General features: G+C 48.3%; 1 protein-coding gene across 2 annotated transcripts; it reads right to left on the reverse strand.

Annotated features, from left to right (window-relative positions):
- Positions 1-1,627: 1,627 nt before the first annotated feature.
- Znf488 (zinc finger protein 488) lies at positions 1,628-13,788 on the reverse strand. Of its 2 annotated transcripts, none has more exons than XM_085687847.2 (4): positions 13,699-13,788; positions 13,176-13,257; positions 10,167-10,181; positions 1,628-5,214 (listed from the first exon to the last, which is right to left on the reverse strand). In XM_085687847.2, exon 4 carries the CDS (start codon positions 4,991-4,993, stop codon positions 3,980-3,982), a length of 1,014 nt encoding a protein of 337 aa, XP_085543973.2. In that variant the 5' UTR covers positions 4,994-5,214; positions 10,167-10,181; positions 13,176-13,257; positions 13,699-13,788; the 3' UTR covers positions 1,628-3,979. The 2 variants fall into 2 exon arrangements, with proteins under 2 accessions (XP_085543973.2, XP_085543972.2); XM_085687846.2 differs by having other exon boundaries at positions 9,962-10,181.
- Between the last annotated feature and the right edge of the window lie 3,109 nt (positions 13,789-16,897).

Consider the following 16,897-nt stretch of genomic DNA (forward strand, 5'->3'; position numbering starts at 1 on the left):
GCAAGGTATCAAGATCCCAGTCCTCGTCCCGGAAACCCTCCTCTGAGTCACCCCAAGAAGGCACTCATCTGTCCATCTGCATTAACCAGCATCTGAGTTAGTCAGCAACAACTTTTTTTAATTCCTCGCTTGCTGTTCTCTCTTTTAGTCTATTTCAGGCCATGCCCCGCACCGAGGTGTCGAGGGGTTGGAGGTGGCACCCAGGTATGCTGCTCTCTCTTTTATCCAATTCCAGGCTGGACCTGAAGAGGATCTCCCGAGGAAACCTAGCCAAGCTCTTGATAAGACCTGTCACCCCGAGGTGTGCCACCCGCGATACCTGCGCTCCAGCACCTTCGCCTATATGTGTTTTCTTAACCATACACAGTCATTTGCGTTTAGATCCCTGACCTAAAGATCCAGGAATCTGCAAAAAGCTCAGAATGAGGACCTGGCATCATCATCATAGTGGTTATAGCTGTTTCCAAGATGATAGATAAAAAAAAAAAAAAAAAAAAAAAAAAACCTCAATAGTGGTCTAACCTCAGCACTCTAAGCGCTCAGGATATGAACTGGGTAAAGACCTTGCCTAGTAAGTTGAATTCAGAATGCCTTATTTCGGTCTCATTTCCAAATTCTTTTTTTCTTTTTGCATGGCTGCAAACTGAGCTCTGTATCTCACACATACTAGGCAAGCACCCTACTACTGAGTCATAAGCCCTTGGCCCTAAGGACTTCTTAGAAGCCTTAATTTTCCCAAGAATTCTTTAATTGTTATTTATGGATGTGGGAGAGGTTGTGCTCCATGGGTGCCGACACCCCTGAGGTCACAAGAGGGTGTCAGACTCCCTGAAGCTGGAGTTCCAGGCCTGTGACAGCTCCGCGCTGGTGATGGGAACCCAGCTTGGGTCCTGTGGAAGATCAAGAACTGCGGACCACTAAGTCATCCCTATGCCCGAGAAGCAATGAGTGAACTGTGTATAGAAGCAGCTGCCCCCTCTGTTCAGGCAGCTATAACAAAATCCCTAGACTGGGCGGTTATGAGCAACAGGAATCTATGGCTCACAGTTTTAGAGCCATAGATTCCTGTTAGGGACAGGTGTCGGCAGATGAACTGTCTCATGTGAAGACCTCCTCTAAGGTCAGAGGTTGTTCTTTTTAGCCATGACAACAGAGAGAAAACAGGGAGCTGGGATTTGAATGTGAATTTTGAGGAATGAAAAATATTCAGACTATTTTTTATGAAAGAGAAAATTTAGGAAGCCATAGTTTAAAGTGACGTGAAGGACGAGGACATGAGAGGGGCCTTCACTTCCCGAGGAAGCCTAGGAGCCCAGTGTGCTCACTCTGAGGAAGTAGGGGACCCCAGCGTGCTCATTCTGAGGAGCTGAGTCACTAACAAATTCTAAGTCATGAGCTCCTGAACATCCTTGAACTTATAAATCTGAATGACTGCCAAACAGCCTGTGTTGGCAACAATCCTAAGCATAGTCTGCACCTTTTGGCAGAACCATTGCCCTTCCAAAGAGATGGTATAGGAACCGTGGGTCAATCCACTGCGCCAGAAATAAGCGTGGACACGCTCTTGACAGATACCATCTCCTGTCCCCCAATGCCAATACCAGAGTTGTCAGGAACAAAGCCAGAGTCAAGCAGATCATTCATTTATTAACTCATCCATTTATTATTTCTTTCAGCAGATACCTGTTGAGTGTCTATTGCGTGTCTGCTTTGTCCAAGGTGATGGGAATACAGCAGGGAACAAACAGCAAAACTCCCGTTCCTTCTAGTGAGGAGCACTACAGTGAACAAGACAGATCTTATGCTACTTAGTATATAGGACGGAGAAAAGTACTCGAGTGGGGTGTGTGTGTGTGTGTGTGTCTATGTCTTTGTGTGTCTGTTGTGCCTGTGTGCGTCTGTGTATATCTGTGTCTGTGTGTATCTGTGTGTGTCTCTCTGTGCGTGTCTGTGTGTGTGTTTATGTAGGTCTCTGTTTGTGTGTCTGTGCCTGTATGTGTCTGTGTACATCTGTGTGTGTGTCTGTGTCTTTGTGTTTTTGTGCCTGTGTGTATCTGTGTATATCTGTGTGTGTGTTTATGTAGGTCTCTGTTTGTGTGTCTGTGCCTGTATGTGTCTGTGTACATCTGTGTGTGTCTGTGTCTTTGTGTTTCTGTGCCTGTATGTGTCTGTGTATATCTGTGTGTGTGTTTGTATCTGTGTGTGTGTCTGTATTTGTGTGTGTCTATGTATATCTGTGTCTGTGTGTATCTCTGTGTGTTTATGTAAGTCTGTGTGTGTGTGCCTGTGTGTATCTGTGTGTGTCTGTGTGTGTGTTTATGTAGGTCTCTGTTTGTGTGTCTGTGCCTGTATGTGTCTGTGTACATCTGTGTGTGTCTGTGTCTTTGTGTTTCTGTGCCTGTGTGTATCTGTGTATATCTGTGTGTGTTTGTGTCTGTGTGTCTCTGTGTGTGTGTCTATATCTGTGTGTGTCTATGTATATCTGTGTCTGTGTGTATCTCTGTGTGTTGATGTAAGTCTGTGTGTGTGTGCCTGTGTGTATCTGTGTGTGTCTCTCTGTGTGTGTCTGTGTGTGTGTTTATGTAGGTCTCTGTTTGTGTGTCTGTGCTTGTGTGTGTCTGTGTATATCTGTGTGTGTGTTTGTGTCAGTGTGTCTCTGTGTGTTTATGTAAGTCTGTCTGTGTGTGCCTGTGTGTGTGTCTCTATGTGTTTATGTGTCTGTGTTTGTGCATAAGTAGCAAGATTAAGTTGAAACTGGACGTGAAGAGACTAGGTCAGACTCAAGTTCCAATTCTTGAGTCCTGCCGTATGCTCCACGACCACGCTAGCTAAGCAGACATGCAGCATGCTGGAAGAAACAGAACTCAGATCTGGAGGTCACAGGATTTTGTTCTTCCACCGATACACCAGTGTGGTGGCCTTGGGAAAGTCACCAACCTCTTCAAGTTTGTCCTGTAGTGTTGTGGGGATGGGGACCTCATTCTGAGTGCCCTCCAGTTGCTCTTTCCTGCCCAGCTCAGGATCACAAGGAAGGATGGCACCCAGAAATCATGCTGAATAAGTGATGTATTTCTGTTTTCCTCTCCTCACATATTCACGGTGTGAAGACCGAGAGAACAGGATGGTGAATTGCTAACCACTCCCTTATTATGGATTCAGCCAGGCCACTTTTCCACTTGATCACCTTAGGCCTGGATTTACACTGACCCAGAGGTTAGGCTTGTGACCAAGGCAGAGGCTGGGAATCTAGATGGGCATTTTGGCTGCCATCCGGTATTCCCAGCTTCAACGTATGACCCCGCAGGGATGGGGGAATAGGCTTGAATGCAACCTGAGCATGTCTACCAAGTCAAGCTCACCCTCAGCTTTGCTGCAGGCTCGTGGCAGAGAAACACAGTCCTCGTTCACCCCTGAGATTTCACAAGTCATGTAGCTGACCTGCACAAGCAGTGGCCATGAGCTCCATGCGCTCAGTGCTCACAACCTACCAGGAAACGAGCTTGCCACCTCCCACACACCTTCCTCAAGACCGATGACATTCTGCTACTGCACCACTTTAAAACGAGAGAACTGAGGGTCAGCAAGTTAAAGGAACATATCCAAGTCTGCGGCGCAGCGGTGAAAGAGCCCAGAGTGAATGTAGGCTTGCTGGTCAGAAAAGCCAAGGTGTTGTTTCCATGTGCTCCAGGCAGAGCACTGGGAGCAGAGCCAGGAACAGCCCTGCTCCCCAAGTCATGGGTCCCCTTATCCCCTAATCCCATGAGTGAAGCTCACCATTTCAGTGAATGGCTTTCCTGGAAAATACAAAACAAGGGGCGGGACATCTGACAAATTATAACTGAGCCGTTCACCTCTGCGAAGCAAAGGGAACAACCGTGAAGACACCTGTGACCACCTTCTCAACTCAGGCAAGGAGTCGGCCGTGCCTCACCACTGAGCACCAGATACTATGGCCATCGGGTTCCTCCTTAGCCACCCACTAACTGTGTGACGTCATATGCCTGGAAAGATGGTGGCGCTCCCGGAAGTACTCATGGCAAATGGGGCAAGTGAGAACTTCCTCTCTGCGTTTCTTAGAATGTGGGTCAGGGCCTCCGTGCTCCCTTTTGTGGTGGGACCGCATGTGGAGGACCAGGTCAGCCGTCAGACGGAAGGCGAGGTTACACTTTGCACACCAGTTCTGAGTGGGCAAGCCTGGGGATGCGAGTGTGGGTGGCAAGAGAACCCGGCAGGCTGTGGCGGAAGGGGTCAAGGATGTGGATGCTTGCGCCTGCGTGTGGTCCAGCCACGGTGTTGGAGCCCCATGGAAAGCATTGCAGAATAGAATGTTCTGGGACAGCATGTGCAGTCTCCAGAAGTCTCCCGTGAGCTTGAAAGCTGACAGCTGAGCCCAACATGGGATATCCACGGTGGTGATGAGTCCCGAGAGCTCCCATGGGCCCTCCGCGTTTCCACCGTCCGGAAATACGGGGGAGCACCGGGGCTTTTCCACAGGGCGCGTGGTTGGCCTCCTGAAAGCGCTCCTCTTCCCACTCCGGACTGCACCCGGCCATACTGAGCACTCTGTGCCATCAGCTGAGGCTCTGGGGAGATCCTGGGGCAGCTGCTGAGTGCCAAGCTGGCCTTCCGGGTCCTCTGGCTTCCTCTTCAGGGCTTGAATGTCGCCTGGCCTCTCCTGGAGACATGACAGCTCTGTAAAGGAACCCTGCCTCTGCTCTGTGCAGGCCTTGTAGCCCAGGGGCCTGTGCAGTCCGGGCTTATCCGGTGCTGTTGAGAGGCTCAGTTCAGAATGGGCCAGATCTTGGCCACCCTTCCCTGCGGCAGCTCCAGAGTCCAGGAGGCTTGCTTTGTTGAGCAGCCCTGCCTGAATCTGCTTAGGTCCCATGAGCCTCCATCTTTTGTCAACCGGAGGACTCAAAGAAGCCCCTTTTTCCTCAGCCATGTGATCAGCAGGGCCTGACAGGCTAAGCAAGGTGGATGTTCCAGCAGTCATTAGTCTACAGGGCTTTGGAGTTCCAAAGGACTGGTCCCTAGCTCAAGGAGGAGTTAATGCGACCAGAAAGTCCCCGCAGTGAAGCCTGGACTGGATGCACTTGACCACTGCAGAAAAAGTGAGGCAGGCACTGGTCATTCAGCGCCCCATGTAGGCTGACACCAGGCAGACCCACTTTTCCTGGCCTTCCTTTGATGTCTGTGAAGTAGGAGCAGGGTCATCTGAGGAGAAAGAGACAGTGAGCTGAGATAGTTTAGACTCCAGCGTGTGCAGAGGCAGATTTCTCCCAGAGAGAGGCCTGGAGCCGTGATGTCAGATGAATATGCCATGGCTCCATGCAGGGAAAGGCAGGGAAGCCTCACAAACACCGACTGGTTAACAAGTCTGGTTCAGAACCATAGAAGCTGGAGAGGTAGGAAAGGGAGCCTGCTCTGGGGCAGAAAACGGGAAATCCTGACACCTACCAACAAGCTGATCCTGCTAGGAGGAAGAGAGTACCACAGCTTCTGCTCCAGAAGCTGTCTGGCCCTGACTGATCCAGAGTCCTAGGGAAGCCATAGCATCAGGAGGAGGCAATGTGGATGGTTCATGGATTCACTACCTTGGCGCCTGTGATGTGCCTTTCCTTCCCTGTCTCTAACACTAGCAGCTCCTTTCTCTACATTACGTCTCCAGCCTGCTTGCACTGGCTGTTTGGATTCCTCTGGACCCATCTTAGAGTCCTTGTGCCTGCTCTCCCCCTACTCCCACCCAAGCCTTGTATGGTCAGGCTGCTCTCCCTGTAGACCCCGCTCTGGCTGAGACAATGCGGTGGCCACTGCTAGCTTTATGCATGCTTTTCCCTGCTCTGGTCCCTGATAGGGAGTCTTTCTGTGGAATCCTTTGGGAGTCAAGGACTTGATAGACAAGCCAAGGATGGGGGAAGAAGGGTGGGTTTTTGTTGGGGAAAGACTTTGGGGATGCTTCATAGAGACCTCGCTTTCACCTCACCTGGATATGGCCGCCCTGAGTCACAAAAGCAAAACTATGGAGGGCTCACAGTACAAGTGGAAAGGAGGTACACGGGCAGCCACAACGGGGTGCAACAGCAGTCCCAGAGTCCCAAGGGATGCCAGTGCAGGGTCCTATGGCCATTCTTCCCACACTGTGGGAGCTAACCACCTAACACATGCTTAGAAGTGGCTTTTGCTCCCAGTGCAGCTTATAACTCAGCACCATTTCCTTTGAGAGTTGCAGATGTCCTCTAGTGTGCAGATGTGAGGGTCACTCAGGAGCCTGCCTACCAAGCAAAGCCATGGCCTCCATCAACACCCTGCCCTCTCCTGCCTTGGTCACCGTATTGCCCAGCTGCAGCCCTAGGCACAGCCTTCCCTGGGCAAGAGGAGAGCCTTCTACTCTGCTGACCTCTCCGGCCCAGAAGAAAGAGCCTATGCTGTTGTCTACCCTCTGCAGCCCCCAGAGGAGGCTGGGTGAGGCACACAGAAAGCAACCAGAAGGCACTGTCTGGACCAAAAGGCCCTCATGCTAGCCAAAAAGAGGAGGGAGATTATTGCTTCTTGGGACCATAGAGCAGATACCTGATCGTTTGTGTCTCCCAGCATCTTCCCAGCCAAGTCCTGCTCCTACTACTGAGATTCTCTGCCGCTACTCCGTCCCTGTTTTTCTCCAGTCCAGGTCTCCAGCTACCCCTCTGATAGTGGGACCTACTCTGGCCCCTTATTCTAATGAATTCCTTCTCGGATTTGGACAAAGTTGACTTTTACCACTTCTATCCAAAGCACCCTGACTGTTCTAGAAGTGACAACCGCACACAACTCTGAGAGCTCGCCTCCAGGACTCTATCAGGGGAGATGTCAACACAACCCACACTCCCATGTGCACACGTGTGAGCAAACACACAGGCCGAGGCTACCACCCAGGGCACCATCCCTGCGGCTGTCAGTACTGGGACAGCCTGTACGGCATTAGCCGAGTCTAGACAGCGTCAACTGCCAGCTTGACTCTTCTGACAATTCTAATGTGTTTATGCCCACATTAGCAGGTTTTCTTGCTGGTTGGCAGGCTGACTTTAATTCCTGCTGTCAGGTGTGCTAGGCCAGCCACCTCAGGTACTGAGGGACAGGCAAGGGCTTCTATAGGTGCAAGTGACCAGAGGGTCCGAGGAACACTTGGCAGGATGGGTTTGGGCTGTGTTGGCCTTTGCCTCACACTGAGGCACTGTCCACTCTCCACCTGGCCTTGTTCCTGCCTAGAGCCTCCTCCTGGCCACTCACCAGACTCACTCTTGACCCATCCCACAACTAACCCCACTCACTTCTCCTCGACCCATGCCCACTGTCTACTTGTCCCAAACCATCGGGCATCCACGGATGAACTAGCTTCTGACTGTGCCCTGCAGGTGCCATGGTTGAGAGGGAGACACCTCGGAGGTAATGTCATCAGCTCTCTAAGGAAGGCCTTCAGCACTGCCCTATCTCCGTAGGCCCAGCCATCTGGTTCCAAAACTAAGAAATAGAACCAGACCCTCTCCTTTCACAGGTGCTGGCAGAGCCACAGCGATGTCTGGACCAGCATTCTAGCGGCTTCATCACTGGAATGACTTCCCCTGAGCCAGAGTATGCGGAAGTGACCAGGCTCCTTACTCCCAGGGACTCGGGGGCTAGTTGGGCAGCTGCATCCACTAGCTGCCCTCTGCCTCCCGGTGCAGGGAGCACACAGTACACGCATCTTCCGCCTGCCCCTTTCTTTCAGAAGTCCCCAAAGAGATTAAAGCAGCATCAACTTTCTGAGAGAGTTAAAATACAAACGTTACCCAAAGTGCAGGAAAGGGGACCACAACACACTCTTCTCTGACTAAAGCTTTTGCACAGCCACTATGGTGAAAATAAATGCAAACACAGCCCCCTCCATGTGGGTCTGGGTCCCCAAGTCCCTCATTATGCATACTGTGTGCTTACAGGATGAAATGGGTCACCTCAGCATCCTTTCTAAACCACAGCTTCAGTGGGCTGCTTCTAGCATCAGACATCATGTTTACAAGTATTTTGAGAGTGCGGAGGTGACAGCAGTCACAGGGTAAGCCTGGGCAAAGCAGCCAGCCCCTCAGTATCCCAGGTCTCTACCTGTAAAATGGGCTAAAAAAATCTCCAAGACCATGCCTGATCTCCCAGGTGTAATTAATTGATAAATTGCTTCTCCCTTTCTCAAATAATAGCAGGTCTGTTTGCTATTATCCCCACCAGTAAGTTTCTATTCCATGAGCTCACACAGACACACATATACATTTACATAGGCACACTTGTGTCCACACACAAACACACTTGACACATATACCTAACACAGACAAATACACATATACTTTCACACAAACACTAACATACACATGTTTGCACAAACATATTCATACACATTAATACAAACACGCCCACTATAAACTAAAACACACACTCTATCTCCTCTCTAATCTCAGATACTTCTCTAGAGTCAGCTGAGTCCAGATAATGTTATATCCAAGGATGTTCAAGAACCTGCATCAAAATTCCCTGATCTCACCTCTGCAGAGACCCTATAGTGCCACCTTCATGGTCCAGGCAGCATTTTCCAAGCAGAGACAGTTAATTTCAGGAGCCAGAACTTTCAGTGGCATGCAAGGAGATATGACTGCCCACTTCTGAGGGCCTTGCAGGGCAGAAAGTTGGCCACCAGGATGCTCCATTATATAAAAAAAAGTGGTGATAATCTTCTATTTAATTGTGTATAGACCAACAGTTCCTTGTATTTGATTTCATTTAATTTTCACACAAAAATTGTGGTGCATTGTGTTTCTCAACTCAACATTTTTTGCCAACCTATCCCATGTCATTTTGCTCAACTGCACAGGGCAGTTTTTGACACCATTGTGAATCTGGAGAATGTCAGATATTGAGTTAGATATCCTGTCCCACCACATGTCCCATGGATGCCATCATCCCAATCCTTAAAAATGGGATGGGGGAGAAAAGGGAGAAAGGGGGAAAGAATAATGTTACTAAGGAGAAACCGAAAGGAGAATTGGAACAGACAAAAGCAAACTAAAACTAAACAGAGGAAGGAACAACGAAGGATATGTGTGTGTGTGTGTGTGTGTGTGTGTGTGTGTGTATGCATGTGCTTGAGCTGTGTGTGTGTGTGTGTGTATGCACGTGCTTGAGCTGTGTATGTGTGTGTGTGTGTGTGTGTGAGAGAGAGAGAGAGAGAGAGAGATGTGTGCATGTCCTTATATATGAGAGTGCACACCTATCAGCATGTGCATTTGGCTGTACATGCCATTGTACACGATTATGTGCACGTGTATGTTGACATGTGGAATCTTTGCCTGCCTCCCTGAGACTACCTCTGGCTCGTGAATCAGCATTGTTTGGGGTTAATTGCAGGCAAGTCTCCGGATTTCCTATAAAGCCCATCTCAGGCCCTGCTCCCATGTCTACTCTCCATAGAGGGTAGAAAAAACATAGAGGGTAGAGAAAACTGCCAGATGTAAGCCTCTCGAAATGGAATATAACGTGAGGCTGCTGTGGCTTACTCCTGCAGAAACCACGCTGCCTCCGTGTGCTCACCTCTCCTGTATGGACTCCCAGCCCTTCCTTCAACACTGGCGTCTGTCTGAGGGCAGGGGTCAGTCTCATCCTTCTGCAGCCGCATCTACATCCCCTCATCCCTGTGCTTCCCAGATGGCCACCACAGATGGGGGAGCTCATCTCCACACCCCGACCACAGAGTTCTGTGGGTCGGAAGCCTGACCCTTCACACAGCGCTTGGCACATCTCCCATCTCACCTGCACCCCCGCCACCCTGTGTGTCTGTGGACCTGCGCCCTGGGCAGCTGCTTTCTGGGCAGACTGAAACTGCCCCCTCCCCTTTCTCCTCCCACAGATGCCAGCTGCCCTAGGCAGTGACGGATCTATGCAGCCCTTGTTCCTTGCTCTGCACCTCATGTGAAAAGACTCTCTGTTGTCCTGGGCTGTCCTCAATGGCCTCAGTTCATCCTGGGCTCTCCATCCTGACACTCTTTATGGGTGCTCATCACTCCATCATTGTATCTGTTCCACTAAAACGCTTTTCTTATCATTCTTGGCTCTTTTCACTCTGGTGTCCGCAAGGCACAAAATGAACAAAATGATTCAGAGTCACTCACTCCATGTTCTTCTATCTGGAAAAAAGAAAAAAAAAGATGACAAACTAAGACCCTCCCACTATTCTCGGAGTCCTCAGATCATATGATAATATGATCCAGAGTGCTTTCTGACACCAGGATCCCCAGATCAACAAGGTAGATATCTTACCATGGCCCGTCTTTCCTGCCATGGATACTTCTCCCTGTAGCGCCTATCTTGTGAGCTCCCAATCAGGGTACTGCCATTGACTAACACAGCAAGTGCTACATTTTGAGAGATCAGTCTGTTTCCAGTCTTATTACTCATGCTTGAGTAGAAACTACAGCCTCATCGGTCCAATGTCTAAAAGGCTCTGGTTATAGTCTCCCACGCAGCCTTGCTGCTCCCGCTACTGTGGAGCCCCATTTACATCATTAAGGTCAAGTGCATAGACTCTAGGGACAGAAGACCTGGACTCCATCATTCTCTGCCATTATCCACACTAGGACCTCTGCTTCCCCCTCTGTAAAGGAAATGCATGGATACTCCATCCCCATGGACTGCCATAAAGATTGGTTACAATGGTATATTTAAAGTTCCAAGGAAACTGGCTCAGCACTCAGTGCAAAGACAAATTGGGTGTCATGCTTATCACAAAGTGACAGAGTCACCTCATAGCTACCTTTTTGTTGCTTGTGAACTCAAAGAAACTAGCACATAGTGTTGTTAAACGAATAAGCAAATAGCAAGGGCATTTCTTTCCTTTTGGCTCTGTTTATAGACAATAAGATTCTTGTTAAGCTGGATGCCTCAGAGTTCTGAAAGTCCTCTGAACACTGTATTAACTCTCATGGATCTGAGTTGCAGTTCAGAAGCTAGTTCTGCTCCATGACACCGCACACTCTGCTAGTCTGTCTCATGCATTTGCTTCTCAGTTGAAACAAAAGAAAGCATAAAACAACTCCAGTGTTCCAGTCTTTGGGTTTCAGTCCCTAGTCGCTGAAATCTTCATTTTTGGAAGATTCCAGACTATAATAATGCATTAACATCTGTATAAGAATGGTGAGCACCTATGTCTCCCTGTGGGGAATGCTCATGTTTCTAGGCATCTCCTAGCTCTGGGATATTAGAAACATTGGGACCATAAGAGCTTTCCAGGCTTTCATAGAGAAGCAGAGCCAAGGGCTGTCTAGCCAGCTCCTGGGGGGGGGGGGTGTCCCATGTCCATCTAAAGCTTTAGTCTTCTAGAGCAATGCTGCTCAAACTCAAGCAAAGTCAGTTCCCAGGACTACAGTGAAGCTAGACACAGAACTAACCCAGCTTAGCCATGTGAAGCCACAGAGAGGTAGAGGACATATCTTCACCCCTCCAAGCCCAGAAATCTTCAGAAACAGAGCCAATGAACTCAGAGGGCAAAGACGGTGCTTCGCAGGAGCTCTGCTGGGTGGATTCAGGGTTAGCTATGGCCAAGGATGGGCAGGACACTAGAGCAAGGAGCAGTACTCCAATAAACATCAACCGGTCAGCAAGTAGTGTTATCTGGGGTGATATTTCAACTAGAACCTGTGGGGCTGAATTAGCCCTATGGATTCAGATTCCAAGACGTAGCCTGAGCTGCAGTCTCAGCCTAGCCACTCACTAGGTGCATGACCCAGGACAACCACTCAGGGTGTTAATCACCATATACATAATACTGGAACAGTGATGTCTACTTCAGGGTACTTCTAGTTGGATTCAATAAGGAGTGTGTAAGATCTCAATACAGGAGGCTCTTGCTGCTGGTACTATTGGAAAGGGAGAACAGGTGTCCTGCCCTAGCCAGGGTTTTACCTCCAGGACAGAATTCACAGGATAAAGTACATGGCTTATCTACCAGGCTGTTCAACAGGAGACCCTTTTACACTAAAGTAGTAGCACTGTCTAAAGAGAAAAGAGTAGGGACATTTTTATAAAGATACAGATTGTGCAATAAAGGGAAATAAAACTTAAAACCCTGAGACTCAAGACTTCGCTTCATATACATTTTAAATGGCTTATCTGTTCTAAATGTACGTCGCCAACTCCTGGATTTCTAGAAAAGAAATCTGCCAAACAAAACTGCCATGCAATTCTAAATCAGCTGAAAAGCTCCCCATTCACCACTGCCACTGCCAGTTCTGTCTCACTGGCATCAGGGGTTGGAGGACTCACGAGACAACTGCACTCTCCAATGCAGAACACAGTCTCTAAACCGAAGCTCCCAGATCATGCTCATTAACTGTCTGGAACTCTTTAATATAACATTGCATACTCTTCTACTAACCACACCATCCTCATTGACCAGATTCTACTTTTGCTCAGGTTTGTGTGGCTTACGTATGGTCAAGCTTCCTTTTCTGCATCAGTGAAAAGTTAAGCTGGCAGAATTATCATTAGAGGCACAATAAACTACAAGGTCAATTTAAATTGTGTCTAAGAAGCCAAGGCTGCCAACCTTAATGGGTAATTAACATGTTTGAAAACAAGCAAGTCTGTGTATGTTTGGTATGTGCTTTTGAATATAAAGAAATACCATAAATATCATTAAACATGAAATTGTGTCTTTGCCAAAACTAACCCTTTAACAAAGTGATTAAAATCGCTGTGATATGCATGCTGAATTTGGTTCCCTAACAATTTAAGCAGGCTGACTCCCCTAGATTTCTTCCATTTAAAATGTAGTAAGACAATCTTTGAGGGCAACATGAAATGAATTCACATCTGTCCTTCTACTTCATGGAGACAAAACACACCCAGCCATGGGCTCCCATTGTCTTCCTACAGCCCAGCCCAGAAAGCCACCATCTCGGTGCCCCAGACCCTGACAGGCACAGCTCGCCCAAAAGGCACGCATGATTGCAGCTGTCCCCCCAGTGCTACTTGGCTTTCCTGGCGTGCTGTCTGTGCCTATTAGGAAAGAAAACGGTTTCAAGAAAAGGACACAGCATCTTATCAAAACAAGGTATTTTCTTTCTGCTCAACCATGAAGACTCAGACATTTATGTATTTTTCCACACCAGACACTGAGTTACCTTTCCAGATCTTGGTAAATTTCTGTTGAAGAACACATCTGTGATCGGGTCATGGTTCTTAACATGGCACTCAGCACAAGCCCTGTTGAGAATAATAGAGTACAGGAATGCATGCATGAAAGTATGAAATCAAGAACGCAACACGAACACACACAGAAGTCAGTCTGGGAGAAAAAACAGGATTATGTACAGAAAAGAAGTGAGGGCAGAGGGAAGAAAAGAGGAGGAAGAGAAGATTTTTTAAAAAGAAAAGAAAAGAAAGGAGAGGAACGGGAGTGCAAGGAGGAACCGCCAATAAAGATAAATTCCTACAAGGATAAAAAGTGAGAGGAGACACAGGAGGACACAAGAAGATGGGCCCCAGGGAGTGGACTAGAGAAAGATGTAGGAGCAGACCAGGGAGATCCCGGCCCCAGAGCTAAGGCGGTCTTGAGAATTCTGCCCGGGAAAAGGCCTAGGGATGGAGAGGCATTCTGCCGCCGCCCTCCCCCGCTGGCGAGTCTCCTGCCCGCGCGAGTCTCACCTGGGCTCTGCGCATCACCAGCGAGGCCGGCGGGTACCGGGTACCAGCTGCAGGGCGGCCAGCCTGAGCTGCTGAACTTGGCTGGGGAGCCCACGGGAGTCCAGGCCCCGCCTCGGGGGCGGGACCTTCAGGTCGCTAGCCCATAGGTTCCCCACCCCTGGCCCTTGTAAGCTCCCAGGGACCTTCGTCTGGAACTCGACTCTCCCAAACTCTCCCGCCTTGCCCTCAGGCGTCAGAGACTGAAGGACGTCAGGAGCTCTAGGCTCAGTCCTGCTGCGTTTGGAAGTCGTGTCTTCTCTCACCTCTGAGCTGTTGCACAGTGTACTTCAGCATCTAGGCTCTTGAATCGTCCTGGCCCTGGCTGTACTGACAGCTTGGTGGCGCGTGCCCTGCATGAGATGTACAAGGACCCGTCTGCTCTCAAACTGCTTTCCCCTAACTGCCAGAAAAGCCTCCAGAGCTGCAATTTCACCGCGCTCTCCTGGCCTTCACTGGAGTATCCGCTGCCCCCCTGCTTTACCAACTTGTGGACAGCGGAGAGGTCCCTGGCTGCCATCAATCAGCAGGTGTCCTCTAGAGAACTATTCTGGAAAAGGGGGTAGAGGCAGGCAGAAAGGGTCTCTGTGAGAGAGATGACTGAGATGGGTGCCCATAAGGCCATGTTCTGCAGGACCAGGGATTTTCCGGGAAGATGGGGTAGTCAGGGGCAGGGTGGTACTTGGCCCAGCTGCAACACCCCTGTGAATGAACCCTGATGTTTGAACCTGGGTCGCTAATCGTCTTGAAGTCAGTAGGGAAAGGAGACTCCTTTGAGAGCTAAAAGGAAACCGCACCCAGTTCCCAGCTCCTTTCACTCATTCATTGACACAGTGAGGCCACCAGGGAGGCAGGATACACTGAGAAACAGTGGACTCTCCAGAGCCTTCCCCCGGGCTTCGGGAATCTGTTACCAAAGTAAATGGGAGGTGGGTAAGGTTGGAGCTGCACATCCCTTAGAATCACAGGTCTTAGTCAATGTTCTATTCCTGTGACCATGACCATGGTAACTCTTATAAAGGAAAGCATTTAGTTGACGGCTTGCTACAGCTTCCGAGGTTTAGTACATTATCATCATAGTGGAGAACTTAGCAGCCTGCAGGCAGGTGGTGGAGCAGTAGCTGAGAGCTGCATCCAGCAGGTCCACAGGCAGGGAGACAGACTCTAGGCTTGGCATGGGCTTTTGAAACCTCAAAGCCCATCCCCCCGTGATACACTTCCTCCAACAAGACCACCCTTTCTAATCCTTCTAATACTTACAAATAATGCCATTCCCTGGTGACCAAGCACCTGACCCGAACTCCAAGCACCCACGCAGGCAACCATCCAGGTCTGAGAAACACATTTTAGAAGCCGTTAAGCTCAAAACGTGGATTACCCAGGCGATGCTAACTGTCAAACAGCCACTAGTGCTCGTGGACATCAGGTTGTAAGGTCTCTGGGTGCCTTGGAAAACAATGTATGTATTTACACTGCGTCCACCTGCACTGCTACTCAGGAGTGAGCACAAAGCAAAGATATCTTCAGAGGTGCAAAGCCACCACCAATGTTGGGGGTAGGGGGAGGTTATGGCGTGCAAAGGGGCTAAAAGCATACTAAGCTGGGTGGATGATTGTTAGCATCAGTTGGAAAGTTCTTTGAAGAGGAAGGAGTGGAGGAAAGAGGACTAGGGAAGAAGACGCAGAGTACTGACTGCCTGGAAGTTGTAACCAGGGCAGATAGGGTATCTGAAGTTATTAACATGGGCTGACTTCTAGACTGTTAGACCCAGTCATTGGCTAGAAGCAGCCTGGGAGGTGGTCTGTTTGGTGGGGTTGTGTCGTAGAGTAAGAGAATGGGGTAGATTCTAGTGATACTCCCTTCCAGTTACACACACACACACACACACACACACACACACACGGGTTGGGGTAGAGATCTGAATGGTGACATTAAATGACACACACAGAAGGGAGACCCAAATGGTAACATTGAATGACACACTCAAACGGGCAGTAAAACTCATTTTGTCGAGCTGTATACATTTAGAAGGTATACATACCTAAGGACAAGCAAAATAAAAACAAGAAACAGTAATAAATAGGGCAGGGATGGTGAGCAGACCAAAAGAAATAGTCTTCAGCCTTGGAAACTTAAAGAGAACAAGTTCCTAATGAAAGCGATTCATTAACCAAGAAAACAACAAGCTTTCGAAATGTGCAAGCATCTATAAAGAAAGCAAATGATGTCTAAAAAGGGGCGTTTTGTCAAATTCTCCATTACACTGAATGTCGATATAACACCTGCCAAAATTTAGAAGATTTAAACAGCAAGACAATTAATTACTAGGTTCCATTAAATGGGGCTCCTCCGAATCATGTGTTAAGATAAATCCCTCCCCTCCCAAAAAAAAAATTTCAACAGTCAATTCAGCAAGTCAGGTTCTCTGATTACAGTGAAATTAGTGTGGAAAGTGATGGCCCAACAGAATGTTAGACACACACAAAACTGAAAGCTTTAATCCATACATATAATTATGTGTCTTAGGAGAAATCACTCAAAACAACACACATAAAAATTTTTAAATATTCCATGAAAGAAGAAATGGGGTTTATAACCCAAAAAGTTTATATTAACCAGAAAGGGGAGACATAAATAAACTAGAAATTTAACCAAATACATTAGAAAATAAATAGCAAAATAAGTCTCAAGGAACTGAAAAAGAAATGATTTAAGGTGTGTAGATTAATGTCCGGGTCTTTGATTCGGTTCCATTGGTCCTCCTGCCTGTTTTTATGCCAATACCAGACTGTTTTCAGTACTGTAGCTCTGTCATAGAGTTTGAAGTCAGGGACAGTGATGCCTCCAGAAGTTCTTTTATTGTTCAGGATTGTTTTGGCTATCTTGGGTGTTTTGCTTTTCCATATGAAATTGACTACCATTCTTTTGAGGTCTGTGAAGAATTTTGCTGGGATTTTGATGGGCATTGCATTGAACCTGTAAACAACCTAAATGCTCCTCGACTGAAGAATGGATAAGGAAAATGTGGTACATTTACACAATAGAGTACTACACAGCAGAAAACAATAATGACATCTTGAATTTTGCAGACAAGTGGATGAAGCTAGAAAACATCATTTTGAGTGAGGTAACCCAGACCCAGAAAGATAATTATCACATATAC

The sequence above is a fragment of the Myodes glareolus genome, chromosome 5, assembly GCF_982192425.1.
Source record: "Myodes glareolus chromosome 5, mMyoGla1.1, whole genome shotgun sequence".
Classification (NCBI taxonomy): Eukaryota; Metazoa; Chordata; class Mammalia; order Rodentia; family Cricetidae; genus Myodes; species Myodes glareolus.